The sequence below is a fragment of the Hemiscyllium ocellatum genome, chromosome 8 (genome assembly GCF_020745735.1).
Source record: "Hemiscyllium ocellatum isolate sHemOce1 chromosome 8, sHemOce1.pat.X.cur, whole genome shotgun sequence".
Classification (NCBI taxonomy): Eukaryota; Metazoa; Chordata; class Chondrichthyes; order Orectolobiformes; family Hemiscylliidae; genus Hemiscyllium; species Hemiscyllium ocellatum.
In genome coordinates this window covers 117,285,873-117,308,157 of record NC_083408.1, presented here as the reverse complement: position 1 = coordinate 117,308,157, position 22,285 = coordinate 117,285,873, and the positions used below count along the sequence as shown (strand labels likewise).

Sequence of the window (22,285 nt, the reverse complement as noted above, 5' to 3'; positions counted from 1 at the left end):
CCATTCTGAGCATGCCCCGTGTCAACTCCCACTTCATAACTCTACCAGAAGGGCAACAGACGCACAGACACACCAACCCACAAGTTCACCTCCAAGTCACTCACCATCCTAATTTGGAAATACATTGCTGTTCCTTCAGTGTTGCTGGATCAAAATCCTGAATACTGTCCCTAAGGGCATTCTGGGTTTACCTGCAGCACATGGATTGCAACGGTTCAAGAAAGCAGCTCACCCCCACCTTCTTAATAAGAACTAGGGTCGAGCAATAAATGCTGGCCTGCATCCTGCGAGTAAATAAAACAGAAGTCCCATCTATGTAACTGCCCTTGCTACTTTGAGGGTTCAGTGGAAGGTCCCTCAGATCTTCAGTATATTTTTGGATCTGACCATTCAATATGTAATCTTTTGGCTTGTTACCGTCCCCAAGTGCATCACCTCACCTTTTTCCAGGTTAAATTTTGTTTGCACTGCTCTGCCCAAAAGAGTAAAAAGATTGTATCCATGTTAAGAATAATATGGATAATTAAGTGATATGCTGTTCTTTAAAATAGTCATATGGATGAGTGTAATGGACAGATTGTTTCCTGTTGTTGAGTACAGGTCAATGATGTATGGAACAAGATGAATGGTCAGTTAGAGGTGAAGACAGCTGGAGTTTCTCCACCCAGACATTTGGGATGCTGGGTTATTTTAAAGGATAATGTTTAAGGCAGAACCTATTAAGAGCATAAGATATGGAGGTAGAATGGGGCCATTCAGCCTATCAAGTCTGTTTCACCAATCAATCCTGGCTGATATGTTTTTCAATCCCATTCTCCTGCCTTCTCGTCCTAGCCCTTGATCCCCTTACTAAACAAAAGTCTATCTCTATCTTAATAACACTCAATGACTTGGCCTCCACAGTTCTAAAGATTCACCATCCTCTGGCTGAAGAAATTCCTCATATCAGTTCTAAAGAATCAGCCTTTCAGTCTGAGTCTGTGCCCCTCCTAATGGAGGCATCTCTATGTCTGCTCTATTCAGGCCTTTCAGTATTCTGTAAATTTCAATCAGATCTCCCGCATCCTTCTCTTTGCTGTCGAGTACCGACCCAGAGTCCTCAATCACTCCTCAGATGACAAGCCCTTCATCCCCGGGATCATTCTTGTAAACTTCCTCTGGACCTCCTGCAATGTCAGCACTATTCCTTCAATAGGTGTCTGAAACTGCTCACAATATTCCAAACACTGTCTGGCCTGAGCCTTGTATAGCCTCAGCAGTGCATCTCTGCTAACTTTCTAGCCAGATTGAAATGAATGCTAACGTGGTATTTACCTTCCTAACTGCTGAGAATTTGTATGTTAACCTGAAGAGAATTATGAACTAGGGCTCCCAAATCACTTTGCACCTCAGATTTCAGAAGCCTTTCCCCATCTAGACAGCAGTCTATGCCTCTATTTTTCCTATCAAAATGAACAACCTCACACATTTCAATATTGCATTCTCTTTGCTGCTAATTTACTGCTTAGAGGTTGGTAAATGGGGTCCAAATCGATATGTTTATTCATGGAGTTCTGGTTTGAATGCCAGGCTTCTAGGAATTCCCGTGCTTGTCTTTGTTTAGCCTGTCCCAGGATGGATGTGTTGTCCCAGTTGAACTGGAGTCCCTCTTCGTCTGTGTGTATGGGTACCAGTGATAGTTGGTCATGTCTTTGGTGGTAATGTTTGATGCAGTTCTTGCAGGTATTTTGTATACATTACATCGGACAGACAGGCAGGAAACTAACCACCAGGACACATGAACACTAACTAGCCACCAAAAGACATGACCAATTATTACTAGAATCCTTACACACAGACAAAAATAGACGCCACTTCAACTGGGACAATGCATCCATCCTGGGACAGGCTAAACAAAGACACGCATGGGAATTCTTAGAGGCCTGGCATTCAAACCGGAATTCCCAACTAACACTGATTTGGACCCCATTTACCAACCCCTCAGGAACAGAAATGCAAATGATATCACCCACCTTAACAGAACACCTTCAACAGAGGCTCACTGATGATGTTATCTACCATGGTAACAAAACATCTGAACAAATCTACCAGCTCAGCAAGCAAATTTACAACTGGAAAAAGACCCTTTATCCCCACTGCTAGTCAGCCAATTCTATGGCTATGTCAGTATGTCGCCCCTAATATCATGGGCTCTTATTTTATTTCGCAGCCTCCTATATGGTACCTTGTCATAGGGTCATACAGTACAGAAACACCCTTCAGTCCAACCATAACCATAACTCCATCAACCATAATCCTAAACTAGTTCCACCTGCCTGCTCTTCATCCATATCCCTCCAAACATTTCTTATTCATGTACTTATCTAAGAGTATTTTAAACATTATAACTGTACCTGCATCCACCACTTCCTCTGGAATTTCATTCCACACACAAACCACACTCTGCTTAAAAAAAATCTGGCCTGTGTCTTTATTAAATCTTTCTCCTCACCTTAAAAAGTATGCCCCCTCGTTGTGAAATCCCCCACCCTAGGGGAAAGACACCCAACATTCACCCTATCCATTTCAGTCATGATTTTATAAACCTCTACAAGGTTACCCTCTCAACCGGCTAGATCCAGTAAAAAAACAGTCCCAGCCTTTCCTTAGAGGTCTTTTGGCTATAATGTGCACTTTGTCAATGTGAATTTGCTGTAACACGATTGATAAATTGGGAATGCTGTTTCTAAAGCGCAAACCTTTAAAATGTGCATTGGTTGTCATGTGATTACACTGCCAACACTTTAAGCACTGTTTCTAAAGTGTGATTTTTCAATAGTGTGGGGTTACACAAGAATGCAACCATTTGTGTTACCTATAATTCAAACCATCCATTGAAGGCAAAATCCTCAAATCTCTTCTGAACCATCTCCAGTTCAATAATCCATCCTATAACAAGGAGACCAGAACTGCACACTACTCCACCAGGGAGAAAGTGATGACTGCAGATCAGAGTCAAAAACTGTGGTCCTGGAAAAACACAGCCGGTCTGGCAGCATACAAGGAGCAGGAGAGTCTATGTTTCAATCATGACCTCCTCATCAGGAATGTTGGGGGGGCGCCAAGGGGACGAAGAGATAAATGGAAGTGGGGTGGACTGGGGAGAAGGTAGCTAGGAATATGACAGGTAGATGGAGATGGGGGGTGATGGTGATAGGTTGGAGAGGAGGGTGGAGCAGATAGGTAAGAAGATGGAGCAGATAGGTAAGAAGATGGACAGTTTAGGATTATGGTTAATGTAGTTATGGTTATGGTTGGACTGAAGGGTGTTTCTGTACTGTATGACCCTATGACAAGGTACCATACAGGAGGCTGCGAAATAAAATAAGAGCCCATGATATTAGGGGCGACATACTGACATAGCCATAGAATTGGCTGACTAGCAGTGGGGATAAAGGGTCTTTTTCCAGTTGTAAATTTGCTTGCTGAGCTGGTAGATTTGTTCAGATGTTTTGTTACCATGGTAGATAACATCATCAGTGAGCCTCTGTTGAAGGTGTTCTGTTAAGGTGGGTGATATCATTTGCATTTCTGTTCCTGAGGGGTTGGTAAATAGGGTCCAAATCAGTGTTAGTTGGGAATTCTGGTACAATTCAAGAGGGCAGCGCTGAGTTGGAAGGTTGGATCTGGGATAAGGTGGGAGAGGGGAAATCAGGCAACTGGTGAAATTGGCATTGATCCCATGTGGTTGGAGGATCCCAAGGCAGAAGAAGAAATGTTTTTCCTTCAGGCCTTATCTTCTACCTTGGGACCTTCTAACCACACAGGATCAATGTCGATTTCACTAGTTTCCAAATCTCCCCCAAGCTTATGGAGGAGAATCAACATTTCAAGCATAAGCTCTTTATAAGGAAAGCTCAGGAAGAGTTTATGCCTGAAATGTCGACTCTCCTGCTCCTCGGATGCTGCCTGACCGGCTGTGATTTTCCAGCACCACACTCTTCGACTCTGATCACCAGCATCTGCAGTCTTCACTTTCCACCTACCCTATCCCAGATCCAACACTCCAACTCGGCACCGCCCTCATGACCTGTCCATCCTCCTTCCCAGTTATCCAGTCCACCCTCTGACCTTATCACCATCACCTCCAGCTTCGCCCACCCACCTCATTCCTACCAAGCCCCTCCCCCCTCCCATTTACCTCTCCATCTCCAGGGCCCAACATTCCTGATGAAGGGCTGTTCCCCGAAATGTCCTGCTCCTCAGATGCTGCCTGACCTGCTGTGCTTTTCCAGCAACACTCCGACTCTCTTCCAACAGAGTAGGAACATGTGGGTGGACACCGCTGTGTAAGGGCCGAATGGCCATCACCCAGACAGGCCATCAGAATTACCAACAGAGGTGGGCCATTCGGCCCCTCCAGCCTGATCCACCATTCACCCCGATCGTGGGGATCCGACAGTCCTGAGGGAACACGGTGAGGATCTGAGAAATACTCCAGGATATTGGGGGGGGGGGGAAGCGGGGGGAGGGGTCAGTGCGGAGATTGCTGAAGGCGCTGTCGAAATTCAGCACCGTTCAGTAGGCGATTTCGACAGGTTGCCCGTTGCCGTGGTGACCGAAGGGCGGGGCCGGATGGCGTTGCCATGGTGACTGAGGGGCGGGGCCAGCTGCAAGTGCCCGTTGCCTTGGTGACTGAGGGGCGGGGCCGGCTGCCCGTGCCCGTTGCCGTGGTGACCGAAGGGCGGAGGCCGGCTAGCGTTGCCGTGGTGACCATGGGGCGGGACGGGCTGGCGTTGCCCGTGGTGACCGAGGGGCGGGGCCGGCTGGCTTTACCCGTTGCCCGTGGTGACCGAGGGACATCGGCCTTCCCTCGGTGGCCGCCCGCGTCTGGGGAATGGCGAGCGGCCAAGAGCCGAAACTAACCCAGGGCCTGCGGACCCTCGGCTTTGAGGTGCCGCTCACTGAGGAGCAAAGAGAGTTCAGCGAATACCTAAGGATCCGGAGATGGACCCTGACAGTCTGCGCCTGTGCACACGCCGTCTTTTACTGCCGGCTACTGACCGCAGTCAGGTAATCAGAGCCGTCCCTCATCAATAATCAGTGAGTCAATCAGAATCATCCCTAATCAATAATCAGTGACTCAATCAGGATCATTGCTAATCAACATCACTGGATCAATCAGAGCCGTCCCTAATCAATGTCAGAGCCAATCAGAGCTGTCCCTAATCAATGTCAGAGTCAATCAATCAGAATCATCCCCAATCAATAATCAGTGACTCAATCAGAATTATCTCTAATCAATAATCAATATCACTGGATCAATTAGAGTTGTCCCTAATCAATGTCAGAGTCAATCAATCAGAATCATCCCCAATCAATAATCAGTGACTCAATCAGAATTATCTCTAATCAATAATCAGTGACTCAATCAGAATCATCTCTAATCAATAATCAATATCACTGACTCAATTAGAGTTGTCCCTAATCAATGTCAGAGTCAATCAATCAGAATAATCCCTAATCAATAATCAGTGAGTCAATCAGAATTTTCTCTAATCAATAATCAGTGAGTCAATCAGAGCCGCCCCAATCAATATCACTGGATCAATTAGAGCTGTCCCTAATCAATGCCACTGAGTCGATCAGAGTCATCCTTAATCAATATCACTTAGTCAATAAAAGCCATTCCTAATCAGTGTCACTGAATCAATCAATCAGACATACTTTTTTTAATAGGTATTTTTAATTGAAAAAATAAAATTTTAAAGATTTTTTAACAAAAATAATACAAACTAGTCTATTTCACTTCAGAATATTTAATTTAAAATTGGTGTTGTTATTTTAAATAGAAAAACCCAACTATCTACTAATCTATTCTACAAATAACCAAAACATAAAATGGGATATCATACATTACTAACAGTAAACAACAAAGTAATAAAATAACTAGATACATGGTCAAAATAGTCATGATTTGGAGATGCTGGTGTTGGACTGGGGTGTACAAAGTTAAAAATCACACAACTGCAAATGTGTTGCTGGTCAAAGCACAGCAGGTTAGGCAGCATCTCAGGAATAGAGAATTCGACGTTTCGAGCATAAGCCCTTCATCAGGAATAAGAGAGAGAGAGCCAAGCAGGCTGAGATAAAAGGTAGGGAGGAGGGACTAGGGGGAGGGGCGATGGAGGTGGGATAGGTGGAAGGAGGTCAAGGTGAGGGTGATAGGCCGGAGTGGGGTGGGGGCGGAGAGGTCAGGAAGAGGATTGCAGGTTAGGAGGGCGGTGCTGAGTTGAGGGAACCGACTGAGACAAGGTGGGGGGAGGGGAAATGAGGAAGCTGGAGAAATCTGAATTCATACCTTGTGGTTGGAGGGTTCCCAGGCGGAAGATGAGGCGCTCCTCCTCCAGCCGTCGTGTAGTTGTGTTCTGCCGGTGGAGGAGTCCAAGGACCTGCATGTCCTCGGTGGAGTGGGAGGGGGAGTTAAAGTGTTGCGCCACGGGGTGATTGGGTTGGTTGGTTCGGGCGGCCCAGAGGTGTTCTCTGAAGCGTTCCGCAAGTAAGCGGCCTGTCTCACCAATATAGAGGAGGCCACATCGGGTGCAGCGGATGCAATAGATGATGTGTGTGGAGGTACAGGTGAACTTGTGGCGGATATGGAAGGATCCCTTGGGGCCTTGGAGGGAAGTGAGTGTGGAGGTGTGGGCGCAAGTTTTACATTTCCTGCGGTTGCAGGGGAAGGTGCCGGGGGTGGAGGTTGGGTTGGTGGGGGGTGTGGATCTGACAAGGGAGTCACGAAGGGAGTGGTCCTTGCGGAACGCTGATAGGGGAGGGGAGGGAAATATATCCTTGGTGGTGGGGTCCGTTTGGAGGTGGCGGAAATGGCGGCGGATGATACGTTGTATGCGCAGGTTGGTGGGGTGGTAGGTGAGAACCAGTGGGGTTCTGTCTTGGTGGCGGTTGGAGGAGCGGGGCTCAAGGGCGGAGGAGCGGGAAGTGGAGGAGATGCGGTGGAGGGCATCGTCGATCACGTCTGGGGGGAATCTGCGGTCCTTGAAGAAGGAGGCCATCTGGGCTGTGCGGTGTTGGAATTGGTCCTCCTGGGAGCAGATGCGGCGGAGACGAAGGAATTGGGAATATGGGATGGCGTTTTTACAGGGGGCAGGGTGGGAGGAGGTGTAGTCCAGGTAGCTGTGGGAGTCAGTCGGTTTATAATAGATGTCTGTGTTGAGTCGGTCGCCCGAGATAGAAATGGAAAGGTCTAGGAAGGGGAGGGAGGAGTCTGAGACAGTCCAGGTGAATTTCAGGTCGGGATGGAAGGTGTTAGTAAAGTTGATGAACTGTTCAACCTCCTCGTGGGAGCACGAGGCAGCGCCGATACAGTCATCGATGTAGCGGATTAAAAGGTGGGGGGTGGTGCCAGTGTAGTTGCGGAAGATGGACTGTTCCACATATCCTACGAAGAGGCAGGCATAGCTGGGGCCCATGCGGGTGCCCATGGCAACTCCTTTAGTTTGGAGGAAGTGGGAGGATTGAAAAGAGAAGTTATTCAGGGTGAGGACCAGTTTAGTCAGTCGAAGGAGGGCGTCAGTGGAAGGGTACTGGTTGGTGCGGCGGGAAAGGAAGAAGCGGAGGGCTTTGAGTCCTTCGTGATGGGGGATGGAGGTGTACAGGGACTGGATGTCCATAGTGAAAATAAGGCGTTGGGGACCGGGGAAGCGAAAATCCTGGAGGACACAACACCAGGTTATAGTCCAACAGGTTTAATTGGAAGCACACTAGCTTTCGGAGCGACACTGTTTCATCAGGTGCTAGTGGAGGGCTCAATCCTAATACAGAATTTATAGCAAAAATTTACAGTGTCTGTTACATTTTTCAATGTATAATTTCAGTTACATCACATTGTAAATTTTTGCTATAAATTCTGTGTTACGGTCGAGCCCTCCACTATCACCTGATGAAGGAGCGTCGCTCCGAAAGCTAGTGTGCTTCCAATTAAACCTGTTGGACTATAACCTGGTGTTGTGTGATTTTTAACTTGGTCAAAATAGATTTACATCAAGTCATAATAAACCCGTATTTATACGGGATTCCTCTTCCTGAGGGTCTCTGAACCAGCCAGAACCATTACCACAGCTAAACAAAAGCCTGGACAGTATGGCTAAAATGTCTGTGTCGATGTAGTTCAAAAAGGGCTGCCATGTTTTATAAAATAATTCCATTTTTTGGTGCACCATATTCATGAGGAAGTCAAGGGGGAATATACCCTGTGCCAGTTTGAAAGTCCTGGGGAGCCTTCAGATATCCATTTCACTAAAATATTTTTCCTCGCACAAAAGGATTGGATAATAAATAATTTCCTCCCGTATACATCCAGGCAGGGAAACTTTGGAGAGCGCAAAAGTAGGGACAGCGGATCCGATCCGATCTCTGTCAAGGTATTCGCCACTCTATCCCAATACCTGTGGATCTTATGGCATGTCCATAGACAATGCGTGAGAGTGCCTACTTCTATTTTACATTTAGGACACATTGGGGATGCTCCTGCCTTGAATTTTGCGAATCGTTCAGGTGCCACATGAACCTGTGGAGTATCTTTAGTTGAGTAGCCTGAGCTGAAAATGTGTTGCTGGAAAAGCGCAGCAGGTCAGGCAGCATCCAAGGAACAGGAGATTCAACGTTTCAGGCATAAGCCCTTCTTCAGGAAAACAAGGACCTCTTTTGGTATCTTCAAATACGAGACTTTATACAAAAGAAGACCACACTGATAGTCAATCCCGACAAATCGGATAGGGAAAGGAGAGTGCTATGGCCAATGGGGTCACCCTCAGTCAGTACTCTTTATCACTCGCTACACAATAAAGTCTCGAAGGACATGGAACGATTATATAAAACCTGCAATCAAGAAATAGGGTTGGAAATCTCTTTAGGAATGTGGGAGGATGTCAGGGAAAATGCCAGAAAGACCTCTATCTGTTACTGAACTCAGGAAGAAGGGCTTATGCCCAAAACATCGAATCTCCTGTTCCTCGGATGCTGCCTGACCTGCTGCGCTTTTCCAGCAACACATTTTCAGCCCTGATCTCCAGCATCTGCAGACCTCACTTTCTTCTTGAGTAGCCTGGGTTCAGTTACAGATAGAGATTTTTCTGGCATTTTCCCAGAGGTCCTCCCACATTCCTAAAGAGATTTCCAACCCTATTTCTTGATTGCAGGTTTTATATAATCGTTCCATGTCCTTCGAGACTTTATTGTGTAGCGAATGATAAAGAGTACTGACTGAGGGTGACCCCATTGGCCATAGCACTCTCCTTTCCCTATCCGATTTGTAGGGATTGACTATCAGTGTGGTCTTCTTTTGTATAAAGTCTCGTATTTGAAGATACTGAAAGAGGTCCTTGTTAGACAGCCCAAACTTCTGGCGCAGCTGCTCAAAGGACATTATAACCGTCCCATCGAACAGGTCTCCCAAACAGGAGATACCTCTGAACTCCTAAGTTTTAAATGTAGCATCTATCAGCCCTGGCTGAAATGTCGATGCTCCCATTATAGGTGTATAAGAGGAGGTTTTTTGCAGGTTACCCTTCATCTTGTCACATTGTCCTCCAGACTTTAATTGTACTTAATACAATAGGGTTTTTACAATAGTCTGCAATAACTCTCATCTTGTCCATAAATAATAGATTGAGGGGACATTTTGCTTGGGAGGTCTTAATATCTAACTAGATTGGGTCTCTTGTGACCCACAATCAATCAGCTACAATTGGTACCACCTGAAATCTGGAAAGTCTAGTCCACCCCTTGCTTGTGGGAGCTGCAGCTTTTCTAATTTGATAAGGGGCCGCCTATGATTCCAAATAAAGGAGCCGAGCCAGCTGTAAAGCTTACGCAATGCATGTCTCAGCAGCATTAAGGAAGCATTCTCATAGGATATAGAAGACGAGGTAGAATACTCTTCTTAACTAAGGCTACTCTGCCGAGCCAGGATATGGGGAGATAACCCTAGCATTGAAGGTCCTGCCTTATTTTCTCTAATAAGTGTACTTAATTGGCTTTATATAGCTGTCCAAATACTGGAGTGATAAAAAATACCTAAGTACAGAAAACCTTCTAGTGACCACCGAAAGGGAGAGAAAGATCTGTCCAGTAAATTGGATATACTGGCAAGACCTCCCAACGGCATGGCCTCTGATTTCATAAAATTGATTTTGTAACCTGAGAACATACCGAACAGATTGACCACTTGAATTAAGCGGGACATGGATGCCCAAGGATCACTTAAGAAAAGGAGGACATCATCCGCATAGAGAGTAATTTTGTGCTTGCCCGATCCAACCCTCAGAGCCGTTATATTAGGGTCGGTTCGTGTAGCTTCCACTACTGGTTTTATCACTAGCGTAAATAGTAATGGTGAGAGAGGACATCCCTGGCGACAGCCCCTGCCAACGCTAGAGCTATCTGAACTTAAACCGATGGTAATCACCGCTACTTTGGGATCATTATATAATACTGAAACCCATTTAGTAAAGACCTCTCCAACACCGAACCTTTCCAGCGTATAAAAAAGATATGGCCATTCTCCCCAATCAAATGCCTTCTCTGCATCTAGGGAGACAACTAAACCCGGTATTGTTCCCTGTTGGCAAGCTTGTATCATATTTAAAACGCTTCTAATGTTATTAGTTGACCTGCTATCCTTTATAAACCCCGTCTGATCCTCTTTTATAATGAATGGTAAAACCATCTCCAGTCTTAATGCTAACATTTTTGAAAGAATTTTAAAATCCACATTTAACAAGTTCTATATGATGAGCAATCTTCTAGGGCCTTTCCCTTCTTAAGAATGAGAGAACGTTTGCTTCTCTCAACGAAGGCGGGAGGCAACCCTGATTGTCCTGACTGTGTGAGTAATTGTACATATTTATGAGTGGCCCGGCCAGTTCCCCTATAAATTCTTTATAGAACTCAGCCTGGAATTCATCTGTCCCAGGCGCATTGCCACTCTGAAGCTGCCTAACTGCGTCCTGTACTTCCTGGGTTGTCAAGGGGGCATTCAAGATCATCACCTGCTCCAAGGTTAGGGCCAGCAAGGCCAAATTTTTGAAAGTCTCCATCTTCCCAGTTCTATCCTCACAGTCCTGCGACCTATACAGTTCAAAATAGAACTTTCTAAAGGCTGTCAGATGGTCCCAAGTCAGGGTACCAGCACTTTCTCTAATGGAGCCTTTTTCTTTCTGGCAATGTACGCTAGGTACCTGCCAGGCTAGTCACCATATTCAAATATTCTCTGCTTTGCGAATAATATTTCACACTTTGCTGTTTGGGTAAGTGCAGTATTCAAGGCTGCCCGAAGGGCTGTGATCTGCTGTAATTTAGTAATGGAGGGCCTATCAACATATTCTATCTCAGTTGCCTTCAAGCGAACCTTGAGCAGATGCTGTTGCTCTACCCTTTGTCTTTTCTGGGTCGCAGAATATGAGATGACCATGCCTCACACATATGCCTTAGTGGTCTCCCACATCATCGAAGGGTTAATAGTCGTACCTGAGTTAATATCCCAGAAGGTTTTGAATTCCTGCGAAACATACTTTATAAATTTGCTATTCTTCAATAAGAAAGGATCCATACACCAATGTCAGGGGCCTATCCCATCATCCCTAGTCTTGACTTCCATATATACTGCGGCTTGAATAGAAATAATTATATTACCTATTTTACAAAACAGTATTGAATTCAAAAGGGTCGAGGGGGCAAAAAAACATATCAATTCTGGTATGGCTCTTGTGTGGGTTAGAGTAGAAAGTAAAGTCTCTACCTTGGGGATGAAGACACCTCCACACATCTACTAGACCTGCCAGTTGTCTAGATCACAGAGACATGCCCGCAGTGCTCCTAGGTATTGTATCCGTCTCTGGGTCAATAATACAGTTAAAATCTCCCCCTATAATTGTATGGCGGACCCTGAAAGCCATTAACTTAGAGTCATAGAGATGTACATCTCGGAAACAGACCCTTTGGTCCAACCGGTCCATGCCAACCAGATATCCCAACCCAATCTTGTCCCATCTGCCATCACCCGGCCCATATCCCTCCAAACCCTTCTGATTCATAAACCCATCCAAATGCCTCCAAATTTAATCCAAATTAAATGTTGCAATTGTACCAGCCTCCACCACTTCCTCTGGCAGCTCATTCCATACACGCACCACCCGCTGCATGAACATGTTGCCCCTTAGGTATCTTTTATATCTTTCCCCTCTCACCCTAAACCCATGCCCTCGAGTTCTGGACTCCCCGACCCTAGGGAAAAGACTTTGCCTATTTACCCTATCCATGCCCCTCATAATTTTGTAAACCTCTATAAGATCACCTCTCAGCCTCCGACGCTCCAGGGAAAACAGCCCCAGCCTGTTGACCCTCTCCCTATAGCTCAAATCCTCCAAACCTGCCAACATCCTTGTAAATCTTTTCTGAACCCATTCAAGTTTCACAACATCTTTCCAATAGGAAAGAGATCAGAATTGCACACAATATTCCAACAGTGGCCTAACCAATGTCCTGTACAGCCGCAACATGACCTCCCAACTCCTCTACTCAATACTCTGACCAATAAAGGAAAGCATACCAAACACCTCCTTCACTATCCTATCTACCTGCTTTCAATACAGGTAGATAGGATAGTGAAAGCTCCACTTTCAAGGAGCTATGAACCTGCACTCCAAGGTCTCTTTGTTCAGCAATACTCCCTAGGACTTTACCATTAAGTGTATATGTCCTGCTAAGATTTGCTTTCCCAAAATGCAGCACCTCACATTTATCTGAATTAAACTCCATCTGCCACTTCTCAGCCCATTGGCCCATCTGGTCAAGATCCTGTTGTAATCTGAGGTAACCCACTTCGCTGTCCACTACACCTCCAATTTTGGTGTCATCTACAAACTTACTAACTATACCTCTTATGCTCGCATCCAAACCATTTATGTAAATGACAAAAAGTAGAGGACCCAGCACCGATCCTTGTGGCACTCCACTGGTCACAGGCCTCCAGTCTGAAAAACAACCCTCCACCACCACCCTCTGTCTTCTACCTTTGAGCGCGGTCAGCCAGGGTGGTCAGGCTTGTGGATCTTGGGAAGGAGGTAGAACCGGGCAGTGCGGGGTTCCTGGACTATGAGGTTGGAATCTGTGGGTGGGAGATCTCCTGAGATGATGAGGTTCTGTATGGTCTAGGAGATAATGGTTTGGTGATGGGGGGTGGGGTCATAGTCAAGGGCACGGTAGGAGGAGGTGTCTTCAAGTTGGCGTGTGGCTTTAGTGGTTTTGAGGTCAGTGTGCCAAGCTACCACTGCACCCCCTTTGTCCATTGGCTTGATGGTGAGGTTGGGATTGGAGCAGAAGAGTGGAGGGCGGCGCATTGTGAGGTGAGAGGTTGGAGTGGGGGAGGGGGATAGACAGTTTGAGGTGGTTAATGTCTTGGCGGCAGTTGGAAATGAAGAGATCGAGGGCGGGAAATAGGCCAGCGTAGAGGGTCCAGGTGGATAGAGTGTGATGGAGGTGAGTGAAGTGGTCTTCAGAAGATGGGCGGGAGTCCTGATTGTAAAGCTCGGATGTGGAGGCAGCGGAAGAAGTGTTCGACATCACGACATGTATTAAATTCATTGATGCATGGATGGAGGGGGATAAAGGTAAGGCATTTGCTGAGGACTGATCGTTCGTCCTCAGTGAGGGGAAGTCTGGGAGAATGGTGAAAACTTGGGTCCTGTGGGGGGTATGTCAACAGTATGCGTGGGAGTGGTGGCGAATACAGCGGGGGTGGGGCAGGTGTCAGTGAGTATGTGACAGCAGCAATGATTGAATATTTAAGTCTCTTAAATGCTTCTTTGCCTCGTTGAATGCCCTCCTCTTGCAGACCACGACTGGACAGAAGTCCTGAAATAGCATTATCTTGGAGCCCTTGTACATCATGGCCTGGGGCTCCTTCCCCAGGACTCTGGAGGCCTCTAGGAGCATTTGTTTTTCTGTATAACATTGAAGTCAGACTAGAACCCGGTGGGGGCACTGGTCCGACCCAGGCCTACGCACAGCAACCCGGTGGGCCCGCTGCACCCAGACCAGCTCTGACTCCAACTTCAATAATTGTGAGAGCCATTGTTCCAAGAAATCCACAAGCTGGCCTTCCTCCTCTCGTTCGGGAAGGCCCAGCAACCGTGAGACATCCTTAATCAATATCACACTGAGTCCATCAGAGCCATCCTTGATAAATATCACGGAGTCAATCAGAGCTGTCCTGAATCAATATGACTGAGTCAATCAGAGCCATTCCGGATCCTGATCAGGTGGCTCAGTGCTTAACCCTGCTGTGTCACAGTGCCATGGAGCCAGTTGTGTTTTCACCCTCAGGTGACCGAGTGGAGTGCAGTTTGCACATTCAATTCCCCCCCCGCCGCCCCCAACACACACTGTCTATATGCATGTCATCTGGATGCTCTGGTTTCCTCCAACAGTCCAAAATTGTGCAGGTTACATTGATTGGCCATGGAAAGTGCAGAGTCAATGGAATAGGTTAGGGGAGGTGAGTCTTTGGAGGGTTGGTGTAGGCTGGATGGATGGGCTGAATGACCTGCTTCCATGCTATAGGTGTTCTGTGATTCAACTGCTCTTCCCAAGATTGGAAGAAAATACAGAGTTGTGGACACATCTCCATCCATCACACCAACTAGCTTTTCTTCCAATGACTTTATCTATACTTCCCACTTTTACAGAAAAGCAACATAATCAAAGAACTTGGATTAGTGGTGCTGGAAGAGCACAGCAGTTCAGGCAGCATCCAAAGTGCAGCGAAATCGACATTTCGGGCAAAAGCCCTTCATCAGGATTCCTTCATGAAGGGCTTTTGCTCGAAACGTCGATTTCGCTGCACTTTGGATGCTGCCTGAACTGCTGTGCTCTTCCAGCACCACTAATCCAGAATCTGGTTTCCAGCATCTACAGTCATTGTTTTTACCACCATAATCAAAGAGCCTCCCACTCTGGTTATACTCTATTCCACCCTCATGTGTTGGCCAGAAGATATAATAGTTTGAATACGTGGCTCCTCATGATTAGTAAGATTAGATCACATGGAATACAGGGAGAACTAGCCATTTGGATACATAACTGGCTCAAAGGTAGAAGACAGAGGGTGGTGGTGGAGGGGTGCTTTTCAGACTAGAAGCCTGTGACCATTGGTGTGCCACAAGGATTGGTGCTGGGTCCACTGCTTTTCATCATTTACATAGATGATTTGGATGTGAACATAGGAGGTATAATTGGTAAGTTTGCAGATGACACTAAAATTGGAGGTGTAGTGGACAGCTAAGAAGGTTACCTTAGAGTACAACAGGATCTTGATCAGATGGGCCAGTGGGCCGAGGAGTGGCAGATGGAGTTTAATTTAGATAAATGTGAGGTGCTCCATTTTGAAAAGGCAAATCAGGGCAGGATTTATATACTTAATGGTAAGTTCCTGGGGACTGTTGCTGAACAAAGAGACCTTGGAGTGCAGGTTCATCGTTCCTTGAAAGTGGAGTGTCAGGTGGATAGGATAGTGAAGAGGGCGATTAGTATGCTTTCCTTTTTGGTCAGAGCATTGATTATCAGAGTTGGGAAGTCATGTTGTGGCTGTACAGGACACTTGTTAGGCCATTTTTAGAATATTGTGTGCAATTCTGGTCTCTCTCCTATAGGAAGGATATTATGAAACCTGAAAGGGTTCAGAAAAGATTTACAAGGATGTTGCCAGGGTTGGAGGGTTTGAGCTATAGGGAGAGGCTGAACAGGCTGGGGCTGCTTTCCCTGGAGCGTCGGAGGCTGGGGGGGGGGGTGACCTTATGGAAGTTTGTAAAATCATGAGGGGCATGGATAGGGTAAATAAACAGGGTCTTTTCCCAGGGGTGGGGGAGTCCAGATCACAGTCGGCATGGTGGCTCAGTGGTTAGCACTGCTGCCTCCCAGCACCAGAGACCCAGGTTCGATTCCAGCCTTGGGCGACTGTGTGGAGTTTGCACATTCTCTCCATGTCTGTGTGGGTTTTCTTTGGGTACTCCAGTTTCCTCCCACAATCCAAAGATATGCAGGTTAGGTGACTTGGCTACGCTAAATTGTTCATAGTGTTCAGAGGTTAGGTGCATTAGTCAGGGGAAATGTAGAGTAATAGGGTAGGGGAATGGGTCTGGCAGGTTTCCCTTTGGAAGGTCAGTGTGACTTGTTGAGCCAACTAGTTTGTTTCCACACTGTAGGGCTTCTATGATGATGATTCTAGAGGGTATAGGTTTTGCGTGAGAGGGGAAAGATTTTAAAGCCTCTTAAGACGTAACTTTATCACACAAAGGGTGGCGCGTTTCTGGAATGAGCTGCTAGAGGAAGTGGTGGAGATTGATACAATTACAACATTGAAAAGGCATCTGGATGGGTATGTGAATAGGAAGGGTTTAGAGAGTTATGGGCCAAGTGCTGGCAAATGGGACTCCATTAATTTAGAATACAGAAGAACCTCTATTATCTGAATATCAATTATCCAAATATCGGATTATCCAAAGGCGATCTCGTCTTTTGTTTACAGTGATTAAAAGTGAACTTCACTTCCTGAAATGCTGCCGAGAACAGTCCTGGACTGATGGGAGCCCAGGCACTGTCTCCAAATGACTGACCTCCCGTTCTCTCTCTCTCCCCCCACACTTTCCCTGGAGTTTTTTACACAGGCGTGTACCCTAAACCCCCCCATTCACCAGATAAACATTGTCCTGTACAGGGCAAAGGTGAAACCTGTCCAAAAGTTGCAGTAAAAACTTGTTTGTGGCTGTTTGTGTGTGCTATTTGAAGACTTAGCTCCCCCCCCCCCCCCACCAAAAGGCAGCAGCAGCAGCAGTCTTGTTGGTGTCCAGTGTGGCTGCCCTGGAGAGGGGGCGGGGTAGACCAGGGGGTGGGGGCGTGTTGGGGAGCGGGCCCTTCTCGTTCGGATAATCAAGATTCTTCTGTATTTAGTTGGCATGGACGAGTTGGACTGAACTGTCTGTTTCTGTGTTGTTCATCTCCATGACTCTAAATAGGTCCAAGAGAGTTTATTCCTTGCTGTTATCAGACTTTTGAACAGACCTCTCAAAGTTTAAATTTAATGTTGATCGTGATCCTTGTGCACCTTCTCAGCAGCTGTAACATTAAATTCCTTGCTCTGTTCTCATACCTTTTTGCAGTTTGTGTGGTATGACCTGCCTGTACTGTGTGCAAAGCAAAACGTTTCATTGTACCGAGCTACATGTGACAATAATAAATCAAACCAAATGTTAATCCCTCCCTCTCTCTCTGCACCTTCACTGTTGCTGTAACACAGTGCAGAATACAATGTTCTGCTAACCTTACGTAGTTTGTGTGTATGCTGTATCAGTGTACCATACAAAACAACACTTTTCACTGTATCTCGGTGCATGTGACAATAATAAATCAATCAGTTCTATGATTCTGTATCACTGAGTCAATCAGAGCAATCCCTCATCAATATCAGTGATTAAATCAAAGTAATTAATTTATAGACACAGAATACACAAATCAATGGATAGTCCAAATCAGAGCAATCAATCACTGAGCAGTTGATCAATAAATATCACTAAGCAATCAGAATAATTAATCAATTGTCAGGAGGAGTGTTGAGGGGAGAAAGACTGCTGATAGTGCAGATATTAAGTGACTGGTATGTGAGAATGGCAAAAGGGCTTTTACCCAAAATGTTAATTCTCCTGCTCCTTGGATGCTGCCTGACCTGCTGTGCTTCTCCAACACCACACTCTCAATTCTAATCTCCAACATCTGCAGTCCTCACTTTTGACTAGAACAATAGTGTGTCTAACTGCAAAACTGGAAAGAATAGGTACTCCAGTTGGAGTGGGGGAAGAGGAGAGAGGACATAGTGACAGAGAATACAAAAAGTATAGCTAAAAGAAAGGGAAGAAATGGGATTGGGTTCACAATCTGAAGGTTAATGAACTCAATATTAAACCCAGAAGGTTGGAAAGTCCTAATCTGAAGATGAGATGTTGTTCCTTCAGTTTGCGGTGTGATTTGCTGGAGTATTGCAGCATGCTGAGGACAGACAAGTGGACATGCAAGCAGGATGTCCAGCTACAGGATGGCCGGAGTTATGCTTGAGCACGGACCAGAGGTGTTCTGCAAAGCAGTCACCCAGTCTGTGTTTGGTTTCTCCAATGTAGAGTAGGCCACATTGGGTGCAACGAATGCAATCGACCAGATTGGAGAAGGTGTAGGTGAAATGCTGCTTCACTTGGAAACACTTCAGGCCCTTGGATGGTGAACAGGAAGGAGTTGAATTGCAGGTGTTGCACCTTCTGTGGTTACACGGAAGGTGCCATGGGAAAGGGGGAGCATGGTGTTGGTGGTCAAGGAATGGACTAAGGTGTCCCAGAGGGAACAATCCCTGCAAATGCGGGGAGGGGGAGTGAGGGGAAGGTGTGTTTGGTGGTGATGTTTTTCTGGGGTTGTCTGAAATGACGGAGAATGATCGTTGAAACTAGTGGGATGGAAAGTGTGGACGAGGGGAACACAATCATGGTGTTGTGAGTGATGGGAAGGAGCATGAGGGGTGATCATGAGTGATAGGTTCATTGTGGTTGAGGGCCCGTCAATCACAATGGGTGGGAAAACATAGTTAAAAATCACACAATGTCAGGTCATAGTCCAAATGGTTTATTTGGAAGCACTAGTTTTCGAAGCGCTGCTCCTTCATCAGATGGTTGTAGAGATGAAGGAGCAGCGCTCTGAAAGCTAGTGCTTCCAAATAAACCTGTTGAACTATAACCTGGTGTTGTGTGATTTTTAACTTTGTACAGCCCAGTCCAATACCAGCATCTCCAAATCTTGGGAAAACATAGTTATGGAAGAAGGAAGCCATGTCAGCAGCATTGTTTTGGAAAGTGGCATCATCCAAACAGATACAACGTAGGCAAATGGAACATGGTGTGGGAACAGCTGTAGTGAAAGTAGCTTTGGGAGTCAGTGGTTTTATAGTGGATGAATGTGGACAGTTTATTTCCTGAAATTGAGACAGAGAGATCAGGGAAAGGAAAGGAAGTGTCAGAAATGAACGATGTGAACGTTATAGAGGAGTGGAAATTGGAGGCAAATGAACAAATGTCTCAAGGACCAAGGTGGGAGCATGAAGTGGCACTGGAACAGTCATCAATGTACCGAGAAGATTGTCAGAGGGGGGCGAGTGTAGGACTGGACCAAGGACTGTTCCACATACCCTATAAGGAGGCAGGTATAACTGGGGCAAGTGCGGATACTCATAGCCATTCCTTTCACTTATGCAGAAGTGAGGTGAACTAAAAGAGAAATGATTCGATGAGAGAACAAGTTTTGCCAAATGGAGGAGATTGGTAGCGGATGGAGATTGTTCAGGATTCTGGTTGAGGAGGAAGTCAAGAGCTTGCAGACCATCCTGGTGGGGAATGGAGGTGTAAAGGGATTGGACATTCATGGTGAACAGGAGGCAGTTAGGGCCAGGGAACTGGAAATTGTCAATACGGTGGAAGGCATCAGAGGAATCACAGATATAGGTGTGGATAAGGGAAGAGAGGGTGGAATCAAGGCAGGAGAAAATGAACTCGGTGGGGCAAGAACATGCTGATACGATGGGCCTACCCATCGTATTGTGGGAAGGAGGTAGAAGCGAGCTGTGGAGGGTTGGGAGACTATAAGGTTGGAAGTAGTGGGAGGAGATCTCCGGAGGTAACGAGGTCAGTGACAGTCCTGGCAACAAAGGCTGAGTGTTCAGATGTAGGGTCATGGTCCAGGGGGTGGTAGGAAGTGTCCAAGAGTTGGCGTTGAGCCTCTGTAACGTAAAAATCAGTGTACGAGACTACAATCAGACCACCCTTGTAGGCGGTTTTGATGCCAAAGTTAGGTTTGGACCTGAGAGTGGGCCAGTTTCATAAGGGGACAGGTTAGAGTGGGTGAGAGGAGCAGAGACATTGAGATAGCCGAAGTTACCCTGACAGTTTTCAATGAAGAGATTGAGAGCAGGTAAGAGGCCGAGGAAGCAGTCCAAGTGGAGGGTGAATACTGGAATACTGGGTGAAGGGATCAGTGGAACGAGGGGGAGTCCTGTCTGAACAAGTGAACACGGAGATGGAGACAGCAGGAAAACAGTTCAACATCATGGCGAGCCTGAAATTCATTAAGGTGGTAGCGTAAGGGTATGAAGCTCAGTCCTTTGCTGAGGACAGTATGTTCACTTTCAGAGAGGGGAAGGTCAGGAGGTATGGTGAAAACACAACAAGGGCTGAGGTTGGGGGGAGTGATCTCTGGGGGACGGAAAGGGATGGCATCGGAGGGTGGGGAAGAGGTGGGTACGAAGGGACAATAAAGATCGGCTCTGAGTTAAGGGATGGGATGGGGTCTGAGAGGTGGAAAGGGGAGAGCAGTGCAGGACCGTTGTTGGGAATCCATCAGTTTCTGGGGCTTTTGCGCCTTGATGCCTGAAAGAAAGAGAAAGTGTTTTTGAGGCAACGGATGAGACAAAGGATGAAGTGGAAGTGGGGAATGGCACAGCTTTGGGAAAGGTTGTGTTGATGTTGCTACAGAGTGGAGTCCAGTGTGCGCATGTGAAGGTGCATGGCACTGATCGTCGATTGCAGGATCTGGTGTAGTCAGAGGACTGTTGTAAGTCCTGGAGATACTAAATATTGTTGTATGCAGCAGTATTTGAATGGTTTAACAGATATCGCAATATATCTATCACCATCAGGATGGATAGGACTATTTCTGGGAGGAGCTAATCAATGTATCATGCTAGTTTTCCATCTAGCAGTTACTATGTTCTTGTTCTGATTGTCTGCTATGAGTAAGAAGTGAGGTCTGCAGATGCTGGAGATCAGAGCTGAAAATGTGTTGCTGGTTAAAGCACAGCAGGTCAGGCAGCAGCTATGAGACTACCTTAGATATACTATAACCAGATACTAAGTAATACGGAGTAAACACTTACTGATTAACTAAGACAACATCAACTCCTGCTGAAGACTTCTTGTGGGCATTTTTTCTCACGTGGTGTCAGTAGCTTGACTCATACCAGCTGAAGGATCAGTGGTAGCAAATCTAGCCAGTATACCTCAGGTGTTTCTGCCAGAATCGATCATTTACAATATTGTGGTGACAATGGGAACTCAAAATGTTATTTAGCCATTCTTTTAGAAACTTTAGAGAATTGTAACTGTGATGCGATCTGAAGTTTTAATTCATAGTAATTATCACTGAGCAAATCACATTACCAATAATAAATATTACTGTGTAAATCAGAGCACTTAATCATTAAAATCACTGAAAAAAAATCACGGCAGATGGTATATTAGTCATCAACATCACATCAATCAATTCAAGATCACTCCTCAGATGGCAGCAATCAATCATCGACATTACAGAAATAATACCACAAAACCGTTCACAGCAAGCTATAATTAATTTTAAAATAAAAACTAGCAATCAGTTATGTCCATCTAATGAATCACTGGTTTTCATAATTTCTTGGCTGGTGAAACTGTTTTCAAATTAATTATTAAATATATGACTAAAGTATAATGCTGTAAATGTTACAATGCTGCAGTGCTACTTAAGAGAAACATGTTTGTTACAAAGATTTTTAAAATTAAGTAACCATTCCATTAAGAGTGTCAATTTGTCAGTTATTTCCTTATTTTTGACGGTGATGAGATTAGATTACTTACAGTGTGGAAACAGGCCCTTAGCCCAACAAGTCCACACCAACCCGCCGAAGTGCAACCCAGCCAGACCCATTCCCCTACATTTACCTCTTCACTTAACACTACGGGCAATTTTAGCATGGCCTATTCACCACACCTGCATATTTTTGGACTGTGGAAAGAAACCGGAGCACCCGGAGGAAACGCACGCAGGGGGAATGTGCACACTCCACATAGTTAGTCGCCTGAGGCAGGAATTGAACCCGGGTCTCTGGCGCTGTGAGGCAGCAGTGCTAATCACTGTGCCACCGTGCCACCCAGACAGAGCAGGCAAATGAGATATAGAGGATGTAATTCAGTTAGCATTTCGGTATGAGCCCACTGAACAGCTTTTGAAATGGTGAAAGATTATTTGATAATGTACATATGTAGCAGAGGAAAATCACCTGCACAGTGTATTCATAAAGAATGGGTACCCAACAAACACAGTGCCGATTTCTCAGCAACAAACCCAAACAAGCAGACAAAACACGCCCAAAAACCCTAGCTATTCTCCCCTA

At 45.9% G+C, this 22,285-nt stretch overlaps 1 protein-coding gene across 1 annotated transcript in view; it reads left to right on the top strand.

Moving 5' to 3' along the window:
- The first annotated feature begins 4,868 nt into the window (after positions 1 to 4,868).
- noxred1 (NADP-dependent oxidoreductase domain containing 1) overlaps positions 4,869 to 22,285 on the top strand; it is an 84,624-nt gene continuing 67,207 nt past the window's right edge. The window contains exon 1 of the mRNA XM_060829016.1: positions 4,869 to 5,052. Within this exon, the coding sequence (XP_060684999.1) occupies positions 4,877 to 5,052 (176 nt within the window). The 5' untranslated portion in view covers positions 4,869 to 4,876. The remainder of the gene's footprint in view (positions 5,053 to 22,285) is intronic.